The sequence below is a fragment of the Lepus europaeus genome, chromosome 5 (genome assembly GCF_033115175.1).
Source record: "Lepus europaeus isolate LE1 chromosome 5, mLepTim1.pri, whole genome shotgun sequence".
NCBI classification, from domain to species: Eukaryota; Metazoa; Chordata; class Mammalia; order Lagomorpha; family Leporidae; genus Lepus; species Lepus europaeus.
Genome location: NC_084831.1, coordinates 140627951 through 140647242, shown reverse-complemented (window position 1 = coordinate 140647242; position 19292 = coordinate 140627951). Strand labels below are relative to the sequence as shown.

Genomic DNA, 19292 nt, shown 5'->3' with positions numbered 1-19292 from the left:
TTTGAGAGTTAAACAGTTTGTGTGAGACACGTGAGGGAGGGAGGTTGGATGGATTGACCCAGGAAGAGTGGGAGGGCGGATGGGAGCAGAGGGAGGGGACGCATGCACCCAGGGCTGTGAGGAGGAGTCTGGAACAAGACAGAGGGCCATGGCCCCAGGGCCACCTCGCCGTCTGGGTCAGAAGTAGCAAATGGAGGCCCTTGGGCCACATCTTGTGACATCCTGTTTGACGTGCATAATTTACAGTGTAGAACGAGGTTCCCTATACTTACCATGTGAGCTTGCGGACTCAAGTCCAAATTTGGTCTCTCCTGGAGAACATTATCAGGGAGCATTATTATTTCAGTTCCTTTCGGGCCTCAGTAACAAGGTCACAGACTGGGCGCTTAAGACCCCAGTGTTCTGGAGGCTGGAAGTCCAGGCTCCGGTGTCGGCAGGTCGCTGCTCCTTCCGGAACCCGCGGGGGGGGGGGGGGGGTTGCTTCCCGCCTGCTGTGGCTCCTGGTGTTGCCAGAAGCCCTGTGTCTCGGCTCCTCTCATCAGACCAGTCATAACTAGGCCAGAGGCCAACCCTAACCCAGCACGACTTCATCTTCACGTGGCCAATTTCCCAAAAAAAAAAAAAAAAAAAAAAAAAAAAGTTCCCATTGACAGGTACCGCGGATTCGGACTTCAGTGTCCTCCTTTCGGTGCACACAGATGGCTCAGTTCTCTCACAGCCAGGCGTTGGTCGGTGAGCCGCGGTTGCCTGCCTTGCACAGTCCCGCACTGCGGCAGCCCTGTCCGAGTGGACGGCCTTTCCCTCCCGACGGCGTCGTGTCCCCAGTCTCCCTGCAACTCGTTCCCGACACTGTTGCTGCCTCCGTTCTCCTGTCCCCTGTCTGGTCCCTCCCCAGCCTGGAGCTTCCTCTGGCACCTTCCCCATGATGAATGCTCACTGCTGTGAACTCACAGTCCCAATGGCTGTGTCACGTGCTCTGACAGCCGCGCCGGAACTCCTCGGGTCCTACCTGTCCCCCTAAACGTCACTTCTGCAGCATCGGCCTGGGTCTCTTGAACACCGCAGCCTTCCCACGTGCCGCCTCAGTGAATATGGCACCCGGGGTTTGTGCTTGGCAAGGGGGAGGAGTCAGATGGGGCTGGACTCTGTGCAGCGGGCAGTGTTAGTAGCAGCCTGCCTGGGCCCTCGTCGGGTGATGACACAGCTGGACACAGCTGGTTCCCAGAGACCAGAAATAACTTTATAAAAACCTCTTCCACAATGTTGAGTTTAATAATTTATATTTTTGCTATTTGAGATTCTTTGGTACATGAAAGTATCAGTCTCTGCTTACTTGTTTTTTTTTTTTTTATTTCTTTTTTTCCTGCCCTCTTTTTTCTTCCTTCCTTCCTCCCTCCCTTCTTCCTTTCTTTCTTCCTCTCTCTCTTTTCTTTTCTTTTCCTTTCTTTTCTTTCTTCTTTTTCCTGTTTGTTTCCTAGGGAGAGAGAGATTGCTCCTGCTTTTCTTTCTGGGTTTGGATTTCTTTTTTTAAGATTTATTGATTTATGCATTTGAAAGGTAGAGTGAGAGAGCTAGAGGGAGAGACACAGACCTTTAACTGGTCCCCTCTCCAGATGGCCACAACAGCCAGGGTTGGGCCAGGCCAAAGCCAGGAGCCAGGAGCTCCATCTGGGTCTCCCATACGGGTGGCAGAGACTCAAGTCATGGAGCCATCACCTGCTGCCTCCCAGCGCATTAGTAAGAAGCTGGACCGGAAGCAGAGGTGGGGCTGGATCCCAGGCCCTCTGATATGGATGCAGGCTAAAGCCACTGCCACAACACCCACTTCTGGGTTGTAGGTTTTACTCATTTCCGCCCTCAGCCGGGTTCCAACAGCACTGTGTTGCCTCTCCCCGCAGCCTCCAGCCTCTCCTCCTCTCCGTCGACACCCACGCAGGTGACCAAGCAACACACGTTTCCCCTCGAGTCCTACAAGCAAGAGCCCGAGCGGCTGGAGAACCGCGTCCACGCCTCCTCGCCGCCTCCGGACACCGGCCAGAGGTTCTGCCTGTCCTTGCAGAGTGCAACCAGGCCGCCACTGGGCTCGCCCACGCACTATGCTCCCTCCAAAACTGTAAGTCTGGGCCCTGCTCCCACGGGCAGGGCGACTGGGTGTTGGAGGGAGGGCAGAGCCAGCCATTTTCCGAAGCCAAACCAGCTGGCCACACCTGGCATTTGAGGCGAATTGTATCATACATCCCAGGCTGGTACATCAGGAACATGACTGGGAGAAGTTTTTTCTTTCCCTCAACTTCTTAAAAATCATTCATTGAAAGCTTTACTGGGATGTACCTTGAATGGGATACTAAAGTTAAAAAAAAAAAAAGGTTGAAAAATAGAGATCATGTCCTAGAGTGTTAGGATTTACAGTTTGACCTCGCCTGGGCTAGGACACACTGCTGGGAAGGGGAGCCTTTCCCAGGGGAGCAGCATGGCAGGTGTCTGCAGCCTCCCAGGTGAACTGAGAAGGGCCCATGCTTGTAGTGGAGGACGCTGGCCTCCCCACAGCACCTGAGCACTCTGCATTTCTTTCTTTTTTTTTTTTTTTTTTTTTTTTTTTTGACAGAGTGGACAGTGAGAGAGAGAGACAGAGAGAAAGGGCTTCCTTTGCTGTTGGTTCACCCTCCAATGGCTGCCACGGCCGGCGCGCTGCAGCCAGCGCACCGCGCTGATCCGAAGGCAGGACCCAGGTGCTTCTCCTGGTCTCCCATGGGGTGCAGGGCCCAAGGACTTGGGCCGTCCTCCACTGCACTCCCTGGCCACAGCAGAGAGCTGGCCTGGGAGAGGGGCAACCGGGACAGAATCCGGTGCCCCGACCGGGACTAGAACCCGGTGTGCTGGCGCCACAAGGTGGAGGATTAGCCTATTGAGCCGCGGCGCCGGCCAACTCTGCGTTTCAAAGTAGAGACCCCACCCATCGCTGCTTATTTAGCTCATGTTAAGGGGGCCAAAGCCATCCAGTTGTCACTCTTGGGCCCAGCAAGGACGTATGAACCATATCACTGTATGCATGGAAACAGCCTGCCCTTCCCTAACAGAGGTCCCACAGACTGGGCGGCTTAAAACCACAGAAATGTCTTATCTCTTGGTTCTAGAACAGGGGCGAGGAACGTCTGAGCTGCAGGCCACGTAAGGCCCACAGAATCGTTTGGTCTGGCCCTGCCAAGGCAACCACAGGCAGGACTCAAAATTCAAAAAATCTGAATGCAGCCGGCATTGTGGTGCACTGGGTTAAGCCGCCGCCTGCAGTGCCAGCATCCCATATGGGCACCGGTTCAAGTCCCAACTTCTCTACATCTGATCCAGCTTCCTACTAATAAGCCTGGGAAAGCAGCAGTGGATAGCCCAAGTGCTTCACCTGCACCCACATGGGAGACCCAGATGAAGCTCCTGACTCCTGGCTTCAGCCTGGCCCAGCCCTGGCCATTGTGGCCATTTGGAGAGTGAACCAGTGGATAGAAGATTCTCTCTCTCTCCCTCTCCCGCTCCTGCTCCCACTCCACCAGTAACTCTCTCAAACAAATAAATCTTTAAAAACATTTTTAACAGGGTAAGGTGATAACTTTGTATGGCCCATGAATGATGTTATAAATATCCAAATTGCTGTTGGCAGAAAAAAGGTTCCCCACTCCTGTTCTAGAGATCACAAGTCCAAAAGCAAGGTTTGTGCAGGGTCACATCTGCCCCTCAGCCCCAGGGAGGACCCTCGCCTGCCTCTGCCAGTTCCTGGTGGCCCACGTTTCTTGATTCGTGGCAGCATCAGTCCAGTCCCAACTCCCATCTTCATGGGATCTTCTCTCCTCCCTCTCTGCTTCTCAATTTTCCTCTCTTAGGAGGACAGCAGTCACACTGGCTGATCTTCACCTGATCATCTCCACGAACACCCTGTTTCCAATTAAGGACACGCTCACAGGCGTTGCAGGTTAGCACTTCAGCGTGTCTTTTTAGAGGCCACAGCTGAACCCGTAATAGTGGTTGTCTTTTGAGAGGTGTGTTTGCCGCGCAGAGAACATACCGCTACAATTCCTGTTCCTTCGGTGATTATTTTATTAAATGTGTGCTTAGCAAGCATCGTTTAAACCGCAGGGTATTGTTTCTGCCTTCCAGAGCTTGCAGTCTTGCTGGGAACAGAATAGCACCCAGGTGAGACAGCTGAGTAAAGTGGAAAGTAGTTTGGGGAGGGGGTGATGAGTGGAATGAACGGTGGGCGCTACAAGAGATGAGAAAGCAAAGGTCTCCCAAGGATGATGATGGCTGCCGAGCAGCGGCCCCCGACTGAGCTGAGCCTGCAGTGTGCGGCAGGGCTTAAATAAGGTGGGAGGCCAAGGGACAGCCCTCTAAAGAGAATGAACCATGGCTTGGGATGAGCATGATGTGTAGCGTGGAGAAGGAAGAGCTTGCGAGGGCTTGCAGATGCGGCACGGGCTGTGTCGGAGGAGGACCTCCCTGCCTTGCGGTACCCGCCCCACCCGGGGGGGAGGAGCCTGAGGGAGCACAGGGTGTGCAGCCGCGGTGCTGAGCAGGGCTGCAGCTGGCGCGGGGCTGGAGGAAGATCATCCTCATTCTGCGTGTGAATGAGGAAAGAGCTACAGAGGCTTCTGCTTTCCTGGCTGGTTTTTTTTTTTTTTTTCAAAGGTTCATTTTGTTTATTTGAAAGGCAGAGTGACAATGATAGTCCATCTACTGGTTCACTCCCCAAGTGAGTGCAATAGCTGCTGCCAAGAGCCAAGAACGCCCTCTGCTCTCCCACAAGGGTGGCAGGGACCCAAGCGCTCGGGCCATCTTCTGCTGCCTTCCCAGGTACATGAGCAGGAGCTAGTTTGGAAGCAGAGCAGCCAGGGCTCAAACCAGCTCTCTGATATGGGGTTGCGTGCCATGCCAACCCCAGGCAGTTGTTACAGAAATAATGGAACAGAAAAGCAACCCAAAGGGGGATGATAAAGCAGCTCAAAGATTATCAAAAGCAGGAAGCCAGCGTTCCCTAAGGGCACAGGGGCGCAGCAAGGGGGTGATGGTACCCAGCAGGAGCCAGAGCCACAGAGGAGATGCTGTTGAGGCAAAGGGGAACAAATCCCAGTATTGGGGCTGGCATTGTGGCATAGAAGGTTAAGCCTCCACCTGCAGTGCCGGCATCCCATATGGGCGCTGGTTCGCATCCCGGCTGCTTCATTTCCAACCCAACTCCTTGCTAATGTGCCTGGGAAGGCAGCGGGAGATGGCCCAAGCCCTTGGGCCCCTGTACCCATGTGAGAGACCAGGAAGAAGCTCCTAGCTCCTGGCTTCAACCTGGCTCAGCCCCAGACATTGTGGTCATTGGTGCAGGTTGAACCAGCGGATGGAAGATCTCTCTCTCTCTCCTCTCTCTGTATCTCTGCCTTTCAAATATAAATAAATAAATGATAATAATAAATAGAAATCCTAACATCTCTCCCTTCTTCTGCATTACTAGAATGAAATATCTACAACAAGTACTTACAAAGCAAAGAAGTTTATTTTAGCTCCTGATTTTGGAGGCTCGCAGTCCAAGACTGATCAGCCCCCCCCCTTGATTCAGCTGTCTGGGGAGACTGGGGATGGTGATGCAGTGTGGGCAGAGCCAGGTCCCCCTGAGCTCTTATAAGCCACCCTGTCACAAGAGCTTCCTTCTGAGGTCATACGCCAGAGGCCTAAGGACAGAGAGACAGGAGAATGCTGGCTGCCTGGGGCTAGGGAGAGAGGGAGCGGGAGGGAGGTGTTCACAGATACAGAGTTTCAGTTTGGAAATCTGAGAAAGATCTGGAGATGGATGGCAGCGGTGGCTGTGCTGAACTGTGTAAGTATGCATAATACCACTGAACTGTACACTCACTCAGATCAACTTTATGTTCTGTTTAATTTGCCACAATAAGAGAAGAAGCAGGAGAATGATCCAGTAAAATCTATGTTCTGTGGAGCTCAGGCTTCAGAAAATCAGGGTGGGGTGGGCATTGTGGCACAGTGGGTTAAGTGTCCGCTTGTGATGCCTACAACCCATATGGTAGTGCCAGTTCAAGTCCCGGCTATTCAGCTTCCAGTTCACTTCCTGCTCATGCGCAGCCTGGGAGGCAGCAAGCGATGGTTCATGTAATTGAGACCCTGCTGCCCATGTGGGAGACAGCATGGAGCTCCTGGCTCCTGACTTCAGCCTGACCCAGTGCTGGCTGGTGCAAGTATTTGGGGGAGTGAACCAGGGGGTAGAAGATGGTGTGTGTGTGTGCGTGGGCGTTGTTCTGCCTTTCAAGTAGAGGAAAAAGTAACCACTTAAAAAAACGAAGGATTTCAGGGAGATCACCTAAGACCCTCCACTTCGGTTTTGCAATCATGTTTCAAGAATTGGAAGAGGCCAGTGTTGTGGCACAGCGGGTTAAGCTGTTTCTTATGATGCCAGCATCCCATATCGGAGTACCAGTTAGAGTCCCAACTGCTCTGCTTATGATCCAGCTCCCTGCTGCTGTGCCTGGGAAAGCAACAGATGATGTCCCAAGTACTTGGGCCCCTACACCCACATAGGTGACAGAAATGGAATTCCTGGCTCCTGGGCTTCAGCCCAGTCTGGCCATTGTAGCCATTTGAGGAGTGAACCAGTGGATGAAAGATCCCTTTCTGTGTGTGTGTGTGTGTGTGTGAGAGAGAGAGAGTCAGGGGACCTCTCTCCGATGCTCTGCCTTTCAGATGAATGAATAAATGTTTGAAAAATAAAAGGAGTTGGAAGAGACTGCCCCGCTGGCTGCCTGACATCCTGCAAGCCCTTTGTCCTGTGTAAGCTGCATCGCCCCAGGGCTCCAAGGGCCACCCTCGCCAGTGCTACTCAGGCCTGTGCAGCCACTGTGTGACCCTGTCTCTGCTTCCAGCAGCCCTGGCAGCAGGGCAGGGAGCAGTTTCAAGTTAATATGGAATGTGTTCCTTTATCATTGGATTTTGTGGGGTGTCTTTAATTTATGTGCTAAATTCCTCAAGAGCTTGGCTGACTTGGTTAATTTTGCTACCAGCACAATCTCCGTGGAGCAATGTGAGCTGCCTAAGATGTGTGAAGGCCTGAAAATACTGAGATGGAACGCATCTCTGCCCAGAGCAGTCAGAGGACACTTTCTGTGAACATTCACCAGGCGATCACTGCTATACTATCTGTTCCGTGAATCTTATTCTTTTTTTTTTTTTTTTCTGACAGCCAAAGTGGACAATGAGAGAGAGAGACAGAGAGAAAGGTCTTCCTTTGCCGTTGGTTCACCCTCCAATGGCCGCTGCGGCCAGTGCACTGTGCTGATCCGAAGGCAGGAGCCAGGTGCTTCTCCTGGTCTCCCATGGGGTGCAGGGCCCAAGCACTTGGGCCATCCTCCACTGCACTCCCGGGCCATAGCAGAGAGCTGGCCTGAAAGAGGGGCAACTGGGACAGAATCCGGCACCCCCACCAGGACTAGAACCCGGTGTGCCAGCGCCGCAGGCGGAAGATTAGCCTATTGAGCCGTGGTGCTGGCCATATTCTAAAATTGGAGAGAGTGGGGGTACCTAGTTAGTCTTTAGTAGACAGCACTCGTTTTATCATTTATTTGGGAAATATTTGTAGCTACTACATGTGAAAAACGGTGTAGTGTGGGTGACAGGTTGACAAATATGTGAGCCACACTCATAGGACAAGGTTTTGTTTTTTTTTTTTTTAACATTTATTTATTTATTTGAAATGCAGAGTTACAGAGAGAGAGAGAGAATCTTCCATCCACTGGTTCACTTCCCAAATGGCCACAATGGCCGGAGCTGGGCTGATCCAAAGCCAGGAGCCAGGAGCTTTGTCCAGATCTCCCATGCAGGTGCAGTGGCCCAAGTACTTGGGCCATCTTCCGATGCTTTCTCAGGCCATAACAGAGAGCTGGATCAGAAGTGGAGCTGCCAAGACTTGAACCAGTACCCATATGGGATGCTGGTACCACAAGTGGCGGCTTAACCTGCTGTGCCACAGGGCTGGCCCCAAGGATGTTGATTTCATTCACCATTTCCTTGGGAGGGTTATGTGTGGGAGGGTTTCAGTAAATATCAACTGCTTGAGCAAAGGAGGGAGCTCTTGTCTGTTTAGGGGGTGCAGACAGGCAGTCATTCCAATAGAGTGTGACAGAGCCTGGTTAGTTATTATTGGAGGAAGCAGGCCGTCCTGTTTGGGTGAGTGGAAGTGTGTCCCAGAGCTGATCCCAGACCACGTGGTCATTCTCCTCCACAGGGAAGAGCAACATTCAGCTTGCGTTTCAAAGGGATCCCTCCGGCAGAGTGTGGGAATTGGATCAGATGTGGGTAGAACAGGAGCCCAGGTGAGATCGGTGTGAAAGACTGCAGGTCCAATGGCAGCTGCAGGTGCAAGGAAGTGAATTGTATTCTCCAGGAGGCAGAATGGAAAGGAGAGTGGAACATGGGGATGGATTAACTGAAGGGGAAAAAGAAGATGATTCCAAAGGTCTTGGCCTTGGGGAACTGGATGGAAGGCAGTTCCAGTTGCTGGGAGAGGGGACGGAGGAGGAAGAGGTGTAGTGTGTCCGAGCTCGAGGCAGGGCTGGGATGTGCAGACACGCACGCCCGGCTGTGCTCTGGGACAGGAAGGTGCCCGTGGACGTGCAAGTGGAGGAATCCAGGGGCAGTCAGATATGTGCATCTATAGCTGGCAGTTAAGGTTTGAGGACCGCCCAGAGATAAACGGATGACACGATGAGAGAGGCACTAATCTAGAGAAACCTGTGAGAGGTGAAGAGAGGACCAGAACCAGAAAACCAGTGGACGCCTAAGGGACAAACAAAGGAGGAGGATTCCAGACTGCCTCGAAAGTAGGCAGTAAAACAAGCAGACCGGTATTACAGAAGCAAAAGGAATGTGTGTCATTGTGTTTCATACACTTGGAGGGAGGGGTGATGACATCAATGCAGCAGACTGGCCGTGGATTGTAAGGACTGAAGTCACTGTGACCTTAGCAGGAGGGCTTTCTTGACCACCACGTGGTCACTGGCAGAAGCCCTATAATGTGGGCTGAATGACTAACACCTATCGACATGACAGTCTCTGGTGCAGAAACCTCACCTCCTTCAAGAAACCCAACGTGAAGAGGATAACGGGGGCCGTCTTTGGAGAAGGGAGGTAGTGGTGGCCTCCCTCCTGAGAATAAGCTCACACACAGCTGGGAAAGAGTAGAAGGGAGAAATGAAAGACAGGGGGACGACAGTGTCACATTTTGGTCTTGGAAAGGAGTGAGTTGCTTTTTCTTGTTTTTAATATCTTTTTATTTATTTGAAAAGCAGAGTATCAAAGGCGGGGGGAGATTTTCCATCTGCTGGTTCACTCCCAAAATGGCTGCGATGGTCACTTCTGGTCCAGCCTGAAGCCAGGAGCTTCCTCCAGGTCTCCCATGTGGGTGCAGGGACCCCTGATTTGGGCCATCTTCTGCTACTTTTCCTAGGCGCATTCGTAGGGAGCTGGATCAGAAGAGGAGCAGCCGGAAAGGGAACCGATGCCCATATGGGATGCCAGCATTGTAAGTGGTGGCTTAACCAACTTTGCCACAGTGCTGGCCCCAGGAGTGAGTTTCTTTTGGGAGGTGAGAGCACACACAGTGGATGTGTTTTGTCTTGGAGTAACGGGACAGGCATCCCCTTTGGGTCGAAAACTCCCAGTGCGGAGGTGTTAGAAGGATCAACCCACTTCTGATTTCCTGTCACTCTCAGCTCTCCCTTTTTCTTCTAGGAATTTCACTTTTGTTTGTTTGTTTGTTTGTTAGATTTCTTTATTTGAGAGGTAGAATTACAGACAGAGGGAGAGACAGACAGAAAGGTTTTCCATCCAATGGTTCACTCCCCAAATGGCCACAACAGCCAGAGCTGGGCTGATCTGAAACCAGGAGCCAGGAGCTTCTCCAGGTATTTCAAGTGGCTGCAGGGGCCCAAGCATTTGGGTCTTCTACTGCTTTCCCAGGCCATCAGCAGAGAGCTGGATCGGAAATGGAGCAGCCGGGACACGAACCGGTGCCCATATGAGATGGCGGCACTACAGTTGGAGGCTTAGCCCCAAACGCCACAGCGCCGGCCCCAGAATTTCACTCATGACGTGTGTCTTAAGTCAGAGTCCCTGGAAGCAGAGGTTGAGATGGGGTTCCAGGTACAAGTTTGTTTGTAGGGGGGTACCCTCAGCAGGAACCCGGAAAGGCCAGGAGGTGCTCTCCGAGGAGCAGACTCCGTCTGAGGACAGGAGAGCTCCTGAGTGTCATTTGCCCTGGAGGCACAGGAGCTGACCTTTTGTACTCTCACGTTATTATGACATGCCCCAGATGAGCCATTAACAGCAGCCGCTCAGCGGCTGGGTGCGGCAGAGCCAGTGAGAAAGAACACAGGGCATCTCCTAACCCCGGAGCCTGCATCCTCTTCTCCCGTCTGACTCCCACATCCAACAGGAGGATTGAGTACCATATCCGTTTTTCCAATTGCTGCGTAGCACGACTTCCCGAAATGTAAAACAACAACTCTTTATTAGCCCAGTGCTGTGGGTTAGCAGTTTGGGATGGGCATTCTCCTGGTGTTGGCTGTGCTTAGTCACGCATGCCAGGTCCCTTGGGGGCTTAGCTGTACAAGGGTGGCCTTGGCCAGAATGGTTTGTCCCTGCTCCCTGGTCTCTGGCCCCAGCAGGCCAGCCCTGACTTGTTCCCACAGCAATGACAGGGTTTGAGGTGGAAGCAGATACAAAGTGCCTTGAGGCCTAGCCTCAGAACTGGCGAGCCGCAAGTCCTGTCTGGGTGGACTCTGTCTCCTCTCCCCTGGGTCTGGATTGGCCTTAGGACTTGCTGCGGCTGACAGGATGAGGCCGTTGTGACAGTCACATTACAGAGGGAGTGGATCCAGCAGGAGGTGGCACACTAGGCATTCCTCATCACTTGATTTCAGTCGGTGGCTCTACAGTGGAGCACAGAATAGAGGCTTGTTTGTCTGTTGAAGGAGTCTAATTAAATGGGTGAGAGCAATCTTTCTGTAGAGTAGCCTGCAAGAGTTCACATTCCCTGAGAAACAGACTCTAAGGGCCTAGTGCGCAGGAAGTTTGTTGGGATGCACTCTTAGGATCGACACCCGTGCGAGAAGGAAGGGACGTGAGATCAGGCAGAGGTTTTGTTTGTGACCCGATCCAGCCCCAACCAAGGCCTCAGCCAGCCCCCACGGGAGCTGAAACAGGGGTGTTGCAAGGGCTGGGTTCCCTCCTGATCATCAGCTAATAGGTGACGGCTGCCGGGAAACAGGGCTGACTGTGGGCAAAGCCATGCTCCTCAGCCAGTCGCATCCCGGCTGCCTGGTGGGAGCTGGCAGTCGGCAGAATGCCCAGCACCTGGGGCAAGTGCCTTCCATCCCTGAGAGGGGATCTGGGCGGTGTCACAAGCTCTCGTGCGTGAAATTGCTCACTGCTTCATTTTCAAATTTATACCAAGTTCCTGGCAGGTGAGAATAAGGGTGTCCTACTTCTTCTTGTGATATATTTAACATGTAGCTAAACTGAAGGAGAGAGTAAAGGATGGATGAGTAGGGCTGAAGGGAAAGTGTTTTTCCAGGGGTGGGCACCATGGCACAGCAGGGTAAGCCACTGATTCAGACTCTCACTCTGTCAGTGCCATTTTGTGTCCTGGCTGCTCCACACTTCTGATCCAGCTCCGTGCTAATGCACCTGGGAAGCTGAGGATGATGGCCCAAGTCCTTGAGTGCCTGCCACTCATGTAGGAGACTCAGGCTCCTGGCTTCGACCTGGCTCAGCCCTGGCTGTTGTGGGCATTTGGCAAGTGAATCAACAGATGGAAGCAATCAATCAATCTCTCTCTCTCTCCCTCTCTCCCTCCCTCTCTTCCCCCCCACCCCGGCCCCTGTGCTCTGCCTTTCAAGTAGATGAAAATGAATGAAATAAGCATCTTCAAAAATTAAATATTTTCCAATAGTAATTTCCCAAGGGAAGAAGAACTTGGGCCCCTGGCCAACAACGGTCACCAACTTGCCTGCCATGGGAGGATGCCCCCATGGGAGTGGGTGATCCAGCCCCAGGAAGCCCTGTTCATACCTGACAGGGAACCCTGCATTAGGACCACCCTGCTGAACTGACCCACAAGGAGCATTAGTGTGCTAGGGCCACCCTAACAATAGCACAGAACGGGTGGCCCACACAGCACCAAGGGACAACTCCCAGTTCTGGGAGCTGGAGGTCCAAGCCCACGGTGTTGGCAGATCCGGCTTCTCCTGAGGCCCCCTCCTGGGCTTACAGAGCTGGTGCTATGTCCCTGCTGTCCTTTGCGTCCTCCTGGGCTTACAGAGCTGGTGCTATGTCCCTGCTGTCCTTTGCGTCCACATCCCTGGTGTCTCTTTCCCTTCCCATTTCATAAGGATGCCGGTCCTTTTGGACTTTGGCCTACTCTGTGATCTCATTTAACCCCAGTTACCTCTTTCAGGACCCTACCGCCAAATACAGTCACGCTGGGGATGCGAGCCTCAATATACGGTGGGAGGGGACAGAATTCAGTTCGTAACGGATGAAAAAGTATTGTTGACCTAAGCTACTGCAGTGTGCGGTGATTTCTCACGTATCAACAGATAACTAGCACTTGTTCCGTTGTGTGTGGGGAGTTGGCGTGACTCAGTGAATTGAGTCATAGACAATCAACTCAGGAACGTTGAGTTCTTCTACAAAACAGACTGACTCAATCCCAGACCCCTAGTTTTCCTAGTATAAATATTTGGGATGAAATCACTGACTAGTTTTTCAAAGTTGTTATTTGCAATAATTATCTTTTTTTAATGATAGAAAAGCACTTTAAAATCTCTGATGATTTCAAATCACTTGGCATCAAGGACCACTTAAAGATTTTAATGTAAAACACTACTTGTTTTTTGTATTCTTCCCTACCATTGTAAATATCAAGTTATATCCTAATAAAGTCTTGATGCTGATGCTGTCTGCCCAGAAATGGCAAGCTAACACTTCCATCATCTATTACTCACAACAGATTAGATATTTAAAAATAGTTTGGAAAAATATTCACATTGGGTCAAGGAGCAGGAGCTACAGAGAGAACTGAATCGTGATGGATTGGTTATCAGGAGAGCTGGAGCTGAGACAAGTGTTGCCTGTGTGCTGAAAGAGACAGGCAGAGAGTATCTATTCTAGCTGTCAAAAAAAAAAAAAAAAAAAAAACTAGTATAATTGGCATTCTTCCTGTGTTCCTGCAGTTAGAATCGTGACTCCGTGAGCAGGAAAAAGGCAGGGCCCTAACACATAGCTGAAGGCTTGGCCTGTTTATCTGGGCAGTGCTGGGGTCTTCGAGATTCTTCTCTATTCAATCCCCCAGGGTAACTGAACTGAACTGAACATTGCATCTTTTTCTTATGGATCCTGCCCTGCCTCTGTCACTCCCCTAGGCACTCATGTGTTCAGGTGTTGTTTCCTAAGACCCTGCTATGTGCCTGTCACTCCCCTAGGCACTGAGTACTCTGAGACAGGTGAGATAATTCCTGCCCTTCCTGCCCACACACACACACACACACACACAGGAAATCCTCTAGGAGCAGAACCCCAGACACAGCAGTTGAGGGGAGCATTCTGCCCTCTTCACCCTCCGATAACAAAACTCTCAGAGTGGGGCTTTGCCTCTAAAGATCCAAGGTCACATGACCGTGCACATGGCATTGTTTGGATCCTGGAGATATCAGTGCACTGTGGAAAATGTAAGTTTCCAAGAGCGTATTTGTTTGCTGTCTTGGTTGGTAGACACAACCCTTCTCATGGTTTAATCTACATCCCTTATTCAAGACAATGGCCAGGATTCATCTTGAGTTTTTTCACCCTTAGAGGTGCAACCCTGACTTCACGTGGAAGAGAAAATGGTTAAAATATTGATGTCGGGGCTGGTGTTGTGCTTTAGCAGGTTAAGCCACCGCCTGCAGTGCCAGTATCCCATATGGGCACTCATTCATGTCCCAGCTGCTCCACTTCCAATCCAACCCCCAGCGAATGCACCTGGGAGAGCAGTGAAGGATGGCCCATGTGCTTGGGTCCCTGCCACCCATGCAGGAGATCTGGATAAAGCTCCTGACTCCTGGCTCCTGGCTTCAGCCTGGCCCAGTCCTGGCTGTTGGAAGCCATTTGGATGAAAGATCTCTGTTTCTGTCTGTCTGTCTCTCTAATTCTGCCTTTCGAATACTTAATTTTTTTTTAACTGCTGATGTCATATAGAGTTGGGATGTTCACTGCAGTTCGCAGCACGGAGAGTCTATAGCTAGCACTTCTATTGGGAGGCAGAATGCATCACAGGTATTTTTTCCCTAACTTGGGCCGGCAGCGCCAAGGACATCCCCGAGGTACGCAGCACACCTGAGCCACGTGTTTCTCGTTCAGGAAATCGTCCCGATGAAGCTGTCACCAATTTCCATAAGCTATGGGTAGAAGCCAGACTACAGAGGGCTGCTCTGTGAGTGTGAGGTGACAGAGTGTGGATGGGGAATGTGGCAGCTTTATCACAAAGTTTGGTGTGAAGAGGAGATGTGAGAGAGGCTGCAGCGGAAAGGGGGTGGGACCAGGAAGGACGTTTCTTCGAAAAGATGAGAGCAACCTGAGCATGTTAGTGTGCTGATAGATTTGACCCCACACTACCCCTGCCAATTTTAAAAGGGAATGCAGTATTTAGCCTACAGGATTATAAAGACCAGATGAGATACTCACTCAAGCTCAGTATCTAGCAAACACGAAAGCCAGGATTTGGACCCAGGCAGCTGAGCTCCAGAACCCATGTTCTTGGCATGTCTTTTTTTTTTTTTTTTTTTTTGACAGGCAGGGTTAGACAGTGAGAGAGAGACAGAGAGAAAGGTCTTCCTTCTGTTGGTTCACCCCCCAAATGGCCGCCATGGCTGGAACTATGCCGATCTGAAGCCAGGAGCCAGGTACCTCCTCCTGGCCTCCCATGTGTGTATAGGGGCCCAAGCACTTGAGCCATCCTCCACTGCCCTCCCGGGCCACAGCAGAGAGCTGGACTGGAAGAGGAGCAACCAGGACTAGAACCCAGCACCCATATGGGATGACGGCGCTACAGGCGGAGGATTAACCTAGTGAGCCTCGGTGCCAGCCACTTGGCTTGTCTTTTAATACTACTAGAGAAGCCCAAGATTCTCAGCTGATCCATCACACACTGACTCAGCGTATTTGCTCATGGGCCTAATTCAAGTTGGGCACACCACATCTCATGGCACAAATCTGGCTCCTCACCTGATTTTGTAGCTGGAGTTTTATTGGCACAGTGCCACACTCCCTCATGTGGATAGCATCTATGGCTGCCTTTCTGGCTCCAATAGCAGAATAACTGCAACAAGAATATAAGGCTGGGGCCAGTGCTGTGGCATAATGGGTGAGGCCACCACCTGTAGTGCCAGCATCCCATGTGAGTGCAGGTTCGAGTCCTGGCTGCTCTACTTCTGATCCAGCTCTCTGCTGTGGCCTGGGAAGGCAGTGGAGGATGGCCTAGGTCCTCAGATCCCTGCACCTGCGTGGGAGACCCGGAGGAAGCTCCTGGCTCCTGGCTTCGAAGCAGCAAAGTTCTGGCCATTGCGGCCATGTAGGGAGTAGACCAGCGGATGGAAGACTTCTCTCTCTCTCTCTCTCTCTCTCTCTCTCTGCCTCTGCCTTTCTGTAACTCTGCCTTTCAAATAAATAAATAATTCTTTTTTTAAAAAAAAAAAAGAATAAGAATATAAGGCCTGCAAAGCTTAAGATATTTTTACCTGCCCTTTTTGTCGAAAGAAAAAAAAAAACAATCCCTGACTAATTCATGCCAGAGCATCCCTTTATTATTAATATCCAATTAATTGTAGGAACTTGCCATACAAAGGGGTGGAATGAAACTCGTCTCCAGAAAGGAGAGAAACAGCAGAGCTCTGCTCCACTGAAGACGCAGAGCAGGTTCCAATGGAGAGTGCCCTGGGTTCAGCCAGGAGTCGTGGCCCAGGGCGGTCCAGGGGCCACACTGGCCCTAAAGTTAGCAGATAGGAGCGCCAGAGAGGCAGGACCTGGAGATGATTCTGCTCACTCTCAGAGTGTTATAAAATTAGCCTGCTTTTGGATTGGCTTGAGGAGGCTGGGAATAGCACAGGCCCTTGTTCTCTCTTTGCCTTAACCTCCTTGAGTAAGGATGCACATTTTTTAAAAAGATTTATTTATTTATTTATTTATTTATTTGAAAGTGAGAATTACACACAGAGAGAAAGAGAGGCAGGTCTTCCACCTGCTGGTTCACTCCCCAGTTGGCCACAACGGCTGGAGCTGCGCAGATCCAAAGCCAGGATCCAGGAGTTTCCTCCGGGTCTTCCCACATGGGTGCAGGGGCCCAGGGTCTTGGGCCATCTTCTACTGCTTTCCCAGGCCATAGCAGAGAGTTGGATTACAAGTGGAGCAGCCAGGACTTGAACCAGTACCCGTATGGGATGCCAGCACTGCAGGTGGCGGCTTTACCCACTGTGCCACAGCGCCGGCCTCAGGATGCAGATTTGAAGGAGGTGGCATGATAAACTTGTCACCGCCTCCCTAACATGGCTTTCAGAGGAGAGGCAAGTATCTGGCAGAAGGATTCCTCTGCTAACAGACGTGAGGCTGGAGGAGTTCAAATAGAGGTGTCAGGGACCTGGCTGTGTAAGTCTGGAGTGGAGAAGTAGAGGTTAGAAAGATGATTCTCTTTGTCCATCTTATTTAATACATTAGGTCAAAATAAAAAAATCGAGACTCTGAACCCCTGCTGCCTATCTCGCTGCTGGTGCAGGGAAGAAAGCAAACATGGCATCGTTCTAAGAAGGGAGACTTCAATACCGGTTTTCGTGCGTTGGTGGAAAAATGACTGCACTTGCTCCTGCATCCTAGATGGGCTTGTCTTGATTTGCATTTAGATGAGAATTCCTTAGCTCAGAACCAGGGTTGTCCCCTAACCCACAGCACTTAGAAAAGCATTAACTTGAGCTAGTGAGATGTCGCTGGTACAGTGGTGACACGAACCCTAACACCAGTATTAACAGTGTTCCTTAATGACTCAATAGGAATTAGTTGTTGGGATGGTGGAGAACTTTAGAACAAGGTTCCTTTGCCATCTGAGAATGGAGTGCATACCCTGTTAATGAGTGACTGTCCAGCTCCTCTCCTGAGGCTGAGTAAACCTGTTTCCAGGGGTTGTGTTTTATTTATTTATACCACACTCTCTAAGGCTGAGTGCGGGACCCCAGAGCACTGGATTTTTGAGTTCCAGCTAAGAGTGACAGCTGCTCATCCTGCGTGTGATGACAGAACAGGTAGATCTTATTGAAGCAGGCGGTTCAAGAACAGGCTCTCAGAGGAACCCGCAGAGGAAGTTCTACTGTGATTTCCACACCTCTGCCATCATTCCCTCTCTTCACAGGGTATCAAAAGCACAGTGAAAGCTCATTGCTTGCTGTAGCTCATTCACAAATTGGGAAGGCTATTCAGTTATCATGGTTTAGCCTGATTAAGCCACTCCATTTACTGTGTTTGCATTTATTTTTTGAAATTGGAGACATCTGGAAAAGTATTTGGTTCTTGCTTTCAAAAATAGCCTTCCTGTAAAATGAAGAAGTTCAGGGTTGGTTACATGATGGGAACCTACTTAGGGCTACTGAATGTGCTCTCGCGAATTGTTAAGATGATTTTATGCTGTGTGTATTGTTCCACAGTTTTTAAAAACTTTAATGACATGCTTCTGTGTATAAAGAGAATAACATACAGAAAAAGATGTAAATGCCCTGCAATCCTCACACTTCAAGACAAGCAGTTAAATTTTAGTGTAGTGCTTTTGCCCCGTCCATACATACAGAAATACATGGAGGCCCTGGGAGAGACTGGTGAGCAACTTAGCTTTTCAGTTATTATTTTAATCAAGTCTTGGTCTTCTTTAGGTCTCCTTTTCTTTTCTTTTTGGTTTGAAAGGCAGAAAGAGAGACAGAGAGAGACACAGCCTCTCATCTAGTGGTCACTCCCGCAGATTCCCTTCGTGGTCAAGGCTGGGTCAGGGTCAGAGCCAGGACCCAGGAACTCGGTACAGGTCTTCCATGTGGGTGGCAGGAACTCAGCTACCTAAGCTGCCACCATCAGTGCCTCCTAAGGTCTGCATTAGCAGGAAGCTAGACCCAGGAGCCAGGGTCAGGAACCAAACTCAGGCATTCCAATGTGAGGCATAGGTGTCTTTTTTTTTTTTTTTTTTTTTTTTTTTTTTTTTTTTTTGAGAGGCAGGCTTACAGAGAGAGAGAGAGAGAAGTCTTCCATCTGCTGATTCACTCCCCAAATGCTTGATCCAAAACCAGGAGTTTCTTCCAGGTCTCCTGCATGGGTGCAGGGGCCCAGGGACTTGAGCCATCTTTTACTGCTTTCCCAGGGCATAGCAGAGAGCTGGATCGGAAGAGAAGCCAGACAGGACTCCAACCGGTGCCCATATGGGATGCCAGTGCTGCAGGTGGAGGATTAACCTGTGCCACAGCGCCAGCCCCAAGGTGCAGGTGTCTTAACCTCTAAACACCTACCTCTTGACTATGACTTTATATTCTCCAAATATAATATAAGGAAACTATGAAGTCTAACACAGTAAATCCAAAAATCTATCACATAAAGTTCATGTGGACAGATGGACAAAAATAGGGTAGTTTCAATAGATGTATTCAACAGTAACCAGATTATTTTAAGAAACTGAATATACAATAATTTGGTACCTTGGAGGCCTTGAAAGTTTTTGAGCCACTTGCCTGCGCAAGACTCAGCTGTCAGTTTGAGAAGTCGGGAGAGAGGAGACTGAGGAAATGTTATTCCTTCTGAAGATCTGTTCATATGCCTGGGCCAGTACCTGGCCTTCCACTGTTATTATTGTGTCTAGCAATTCAAGATTGGCTTGGGGATCTGGGAATAGCAGTTTATGCATTTGTTCCTGTGTTATTCTGTTTTCTGTCACTAATAAAACCTGAAAGATGTTTATTTTGGCTGGGGGCTCTGGAGGTCCAAGGTTGAGGGGCTGAGTCTGGTGATGGCCTTCCTGCTGGCAGGACCTCAAGGCTCTGCAGGCTCCCACGGAAAGAGCTGGAGGGCACCGGTGGCGTCTCCTCGCCTCCTGTCTCCTCGGGTCTCTCCCTCTCCTTCTTCAGCTATCAATAGTCCGCCATGGGGGCTCCACCCGGATGATCTGATCTTATCCTTATCACCTGCAAAAGGCCCCG

The 19292-nt window shown here is 50.6% G+C and overlaps 1 protein-coding gene across 4 annotated transcripts in view; it reads left to right on the top strand.

Annotated features, from left to right (window-relative positions):
• Nucleotides 1–19292, top strand: part of PRKAG2 (protein kinase AMP-activated non-catalytic subunit gamma 2) — a 318315-nt gene that overhangs the window by 202942 nt on the left and 96081 nt on the right. For all 4 annotated transcript variants that reach the window (XM_062192881.1, XM_062192880.1, XM_062192879.1 and 1 more), the window contains one exon: nt 1899–2113. In XM_062192881.1, coding sequence (XP_062048865.1) covers nt 1899–2113 — 215 coding nt within the window. The remainder of the gene's footprint in view (nt 1–1898; nt 2114–19292) is intronic.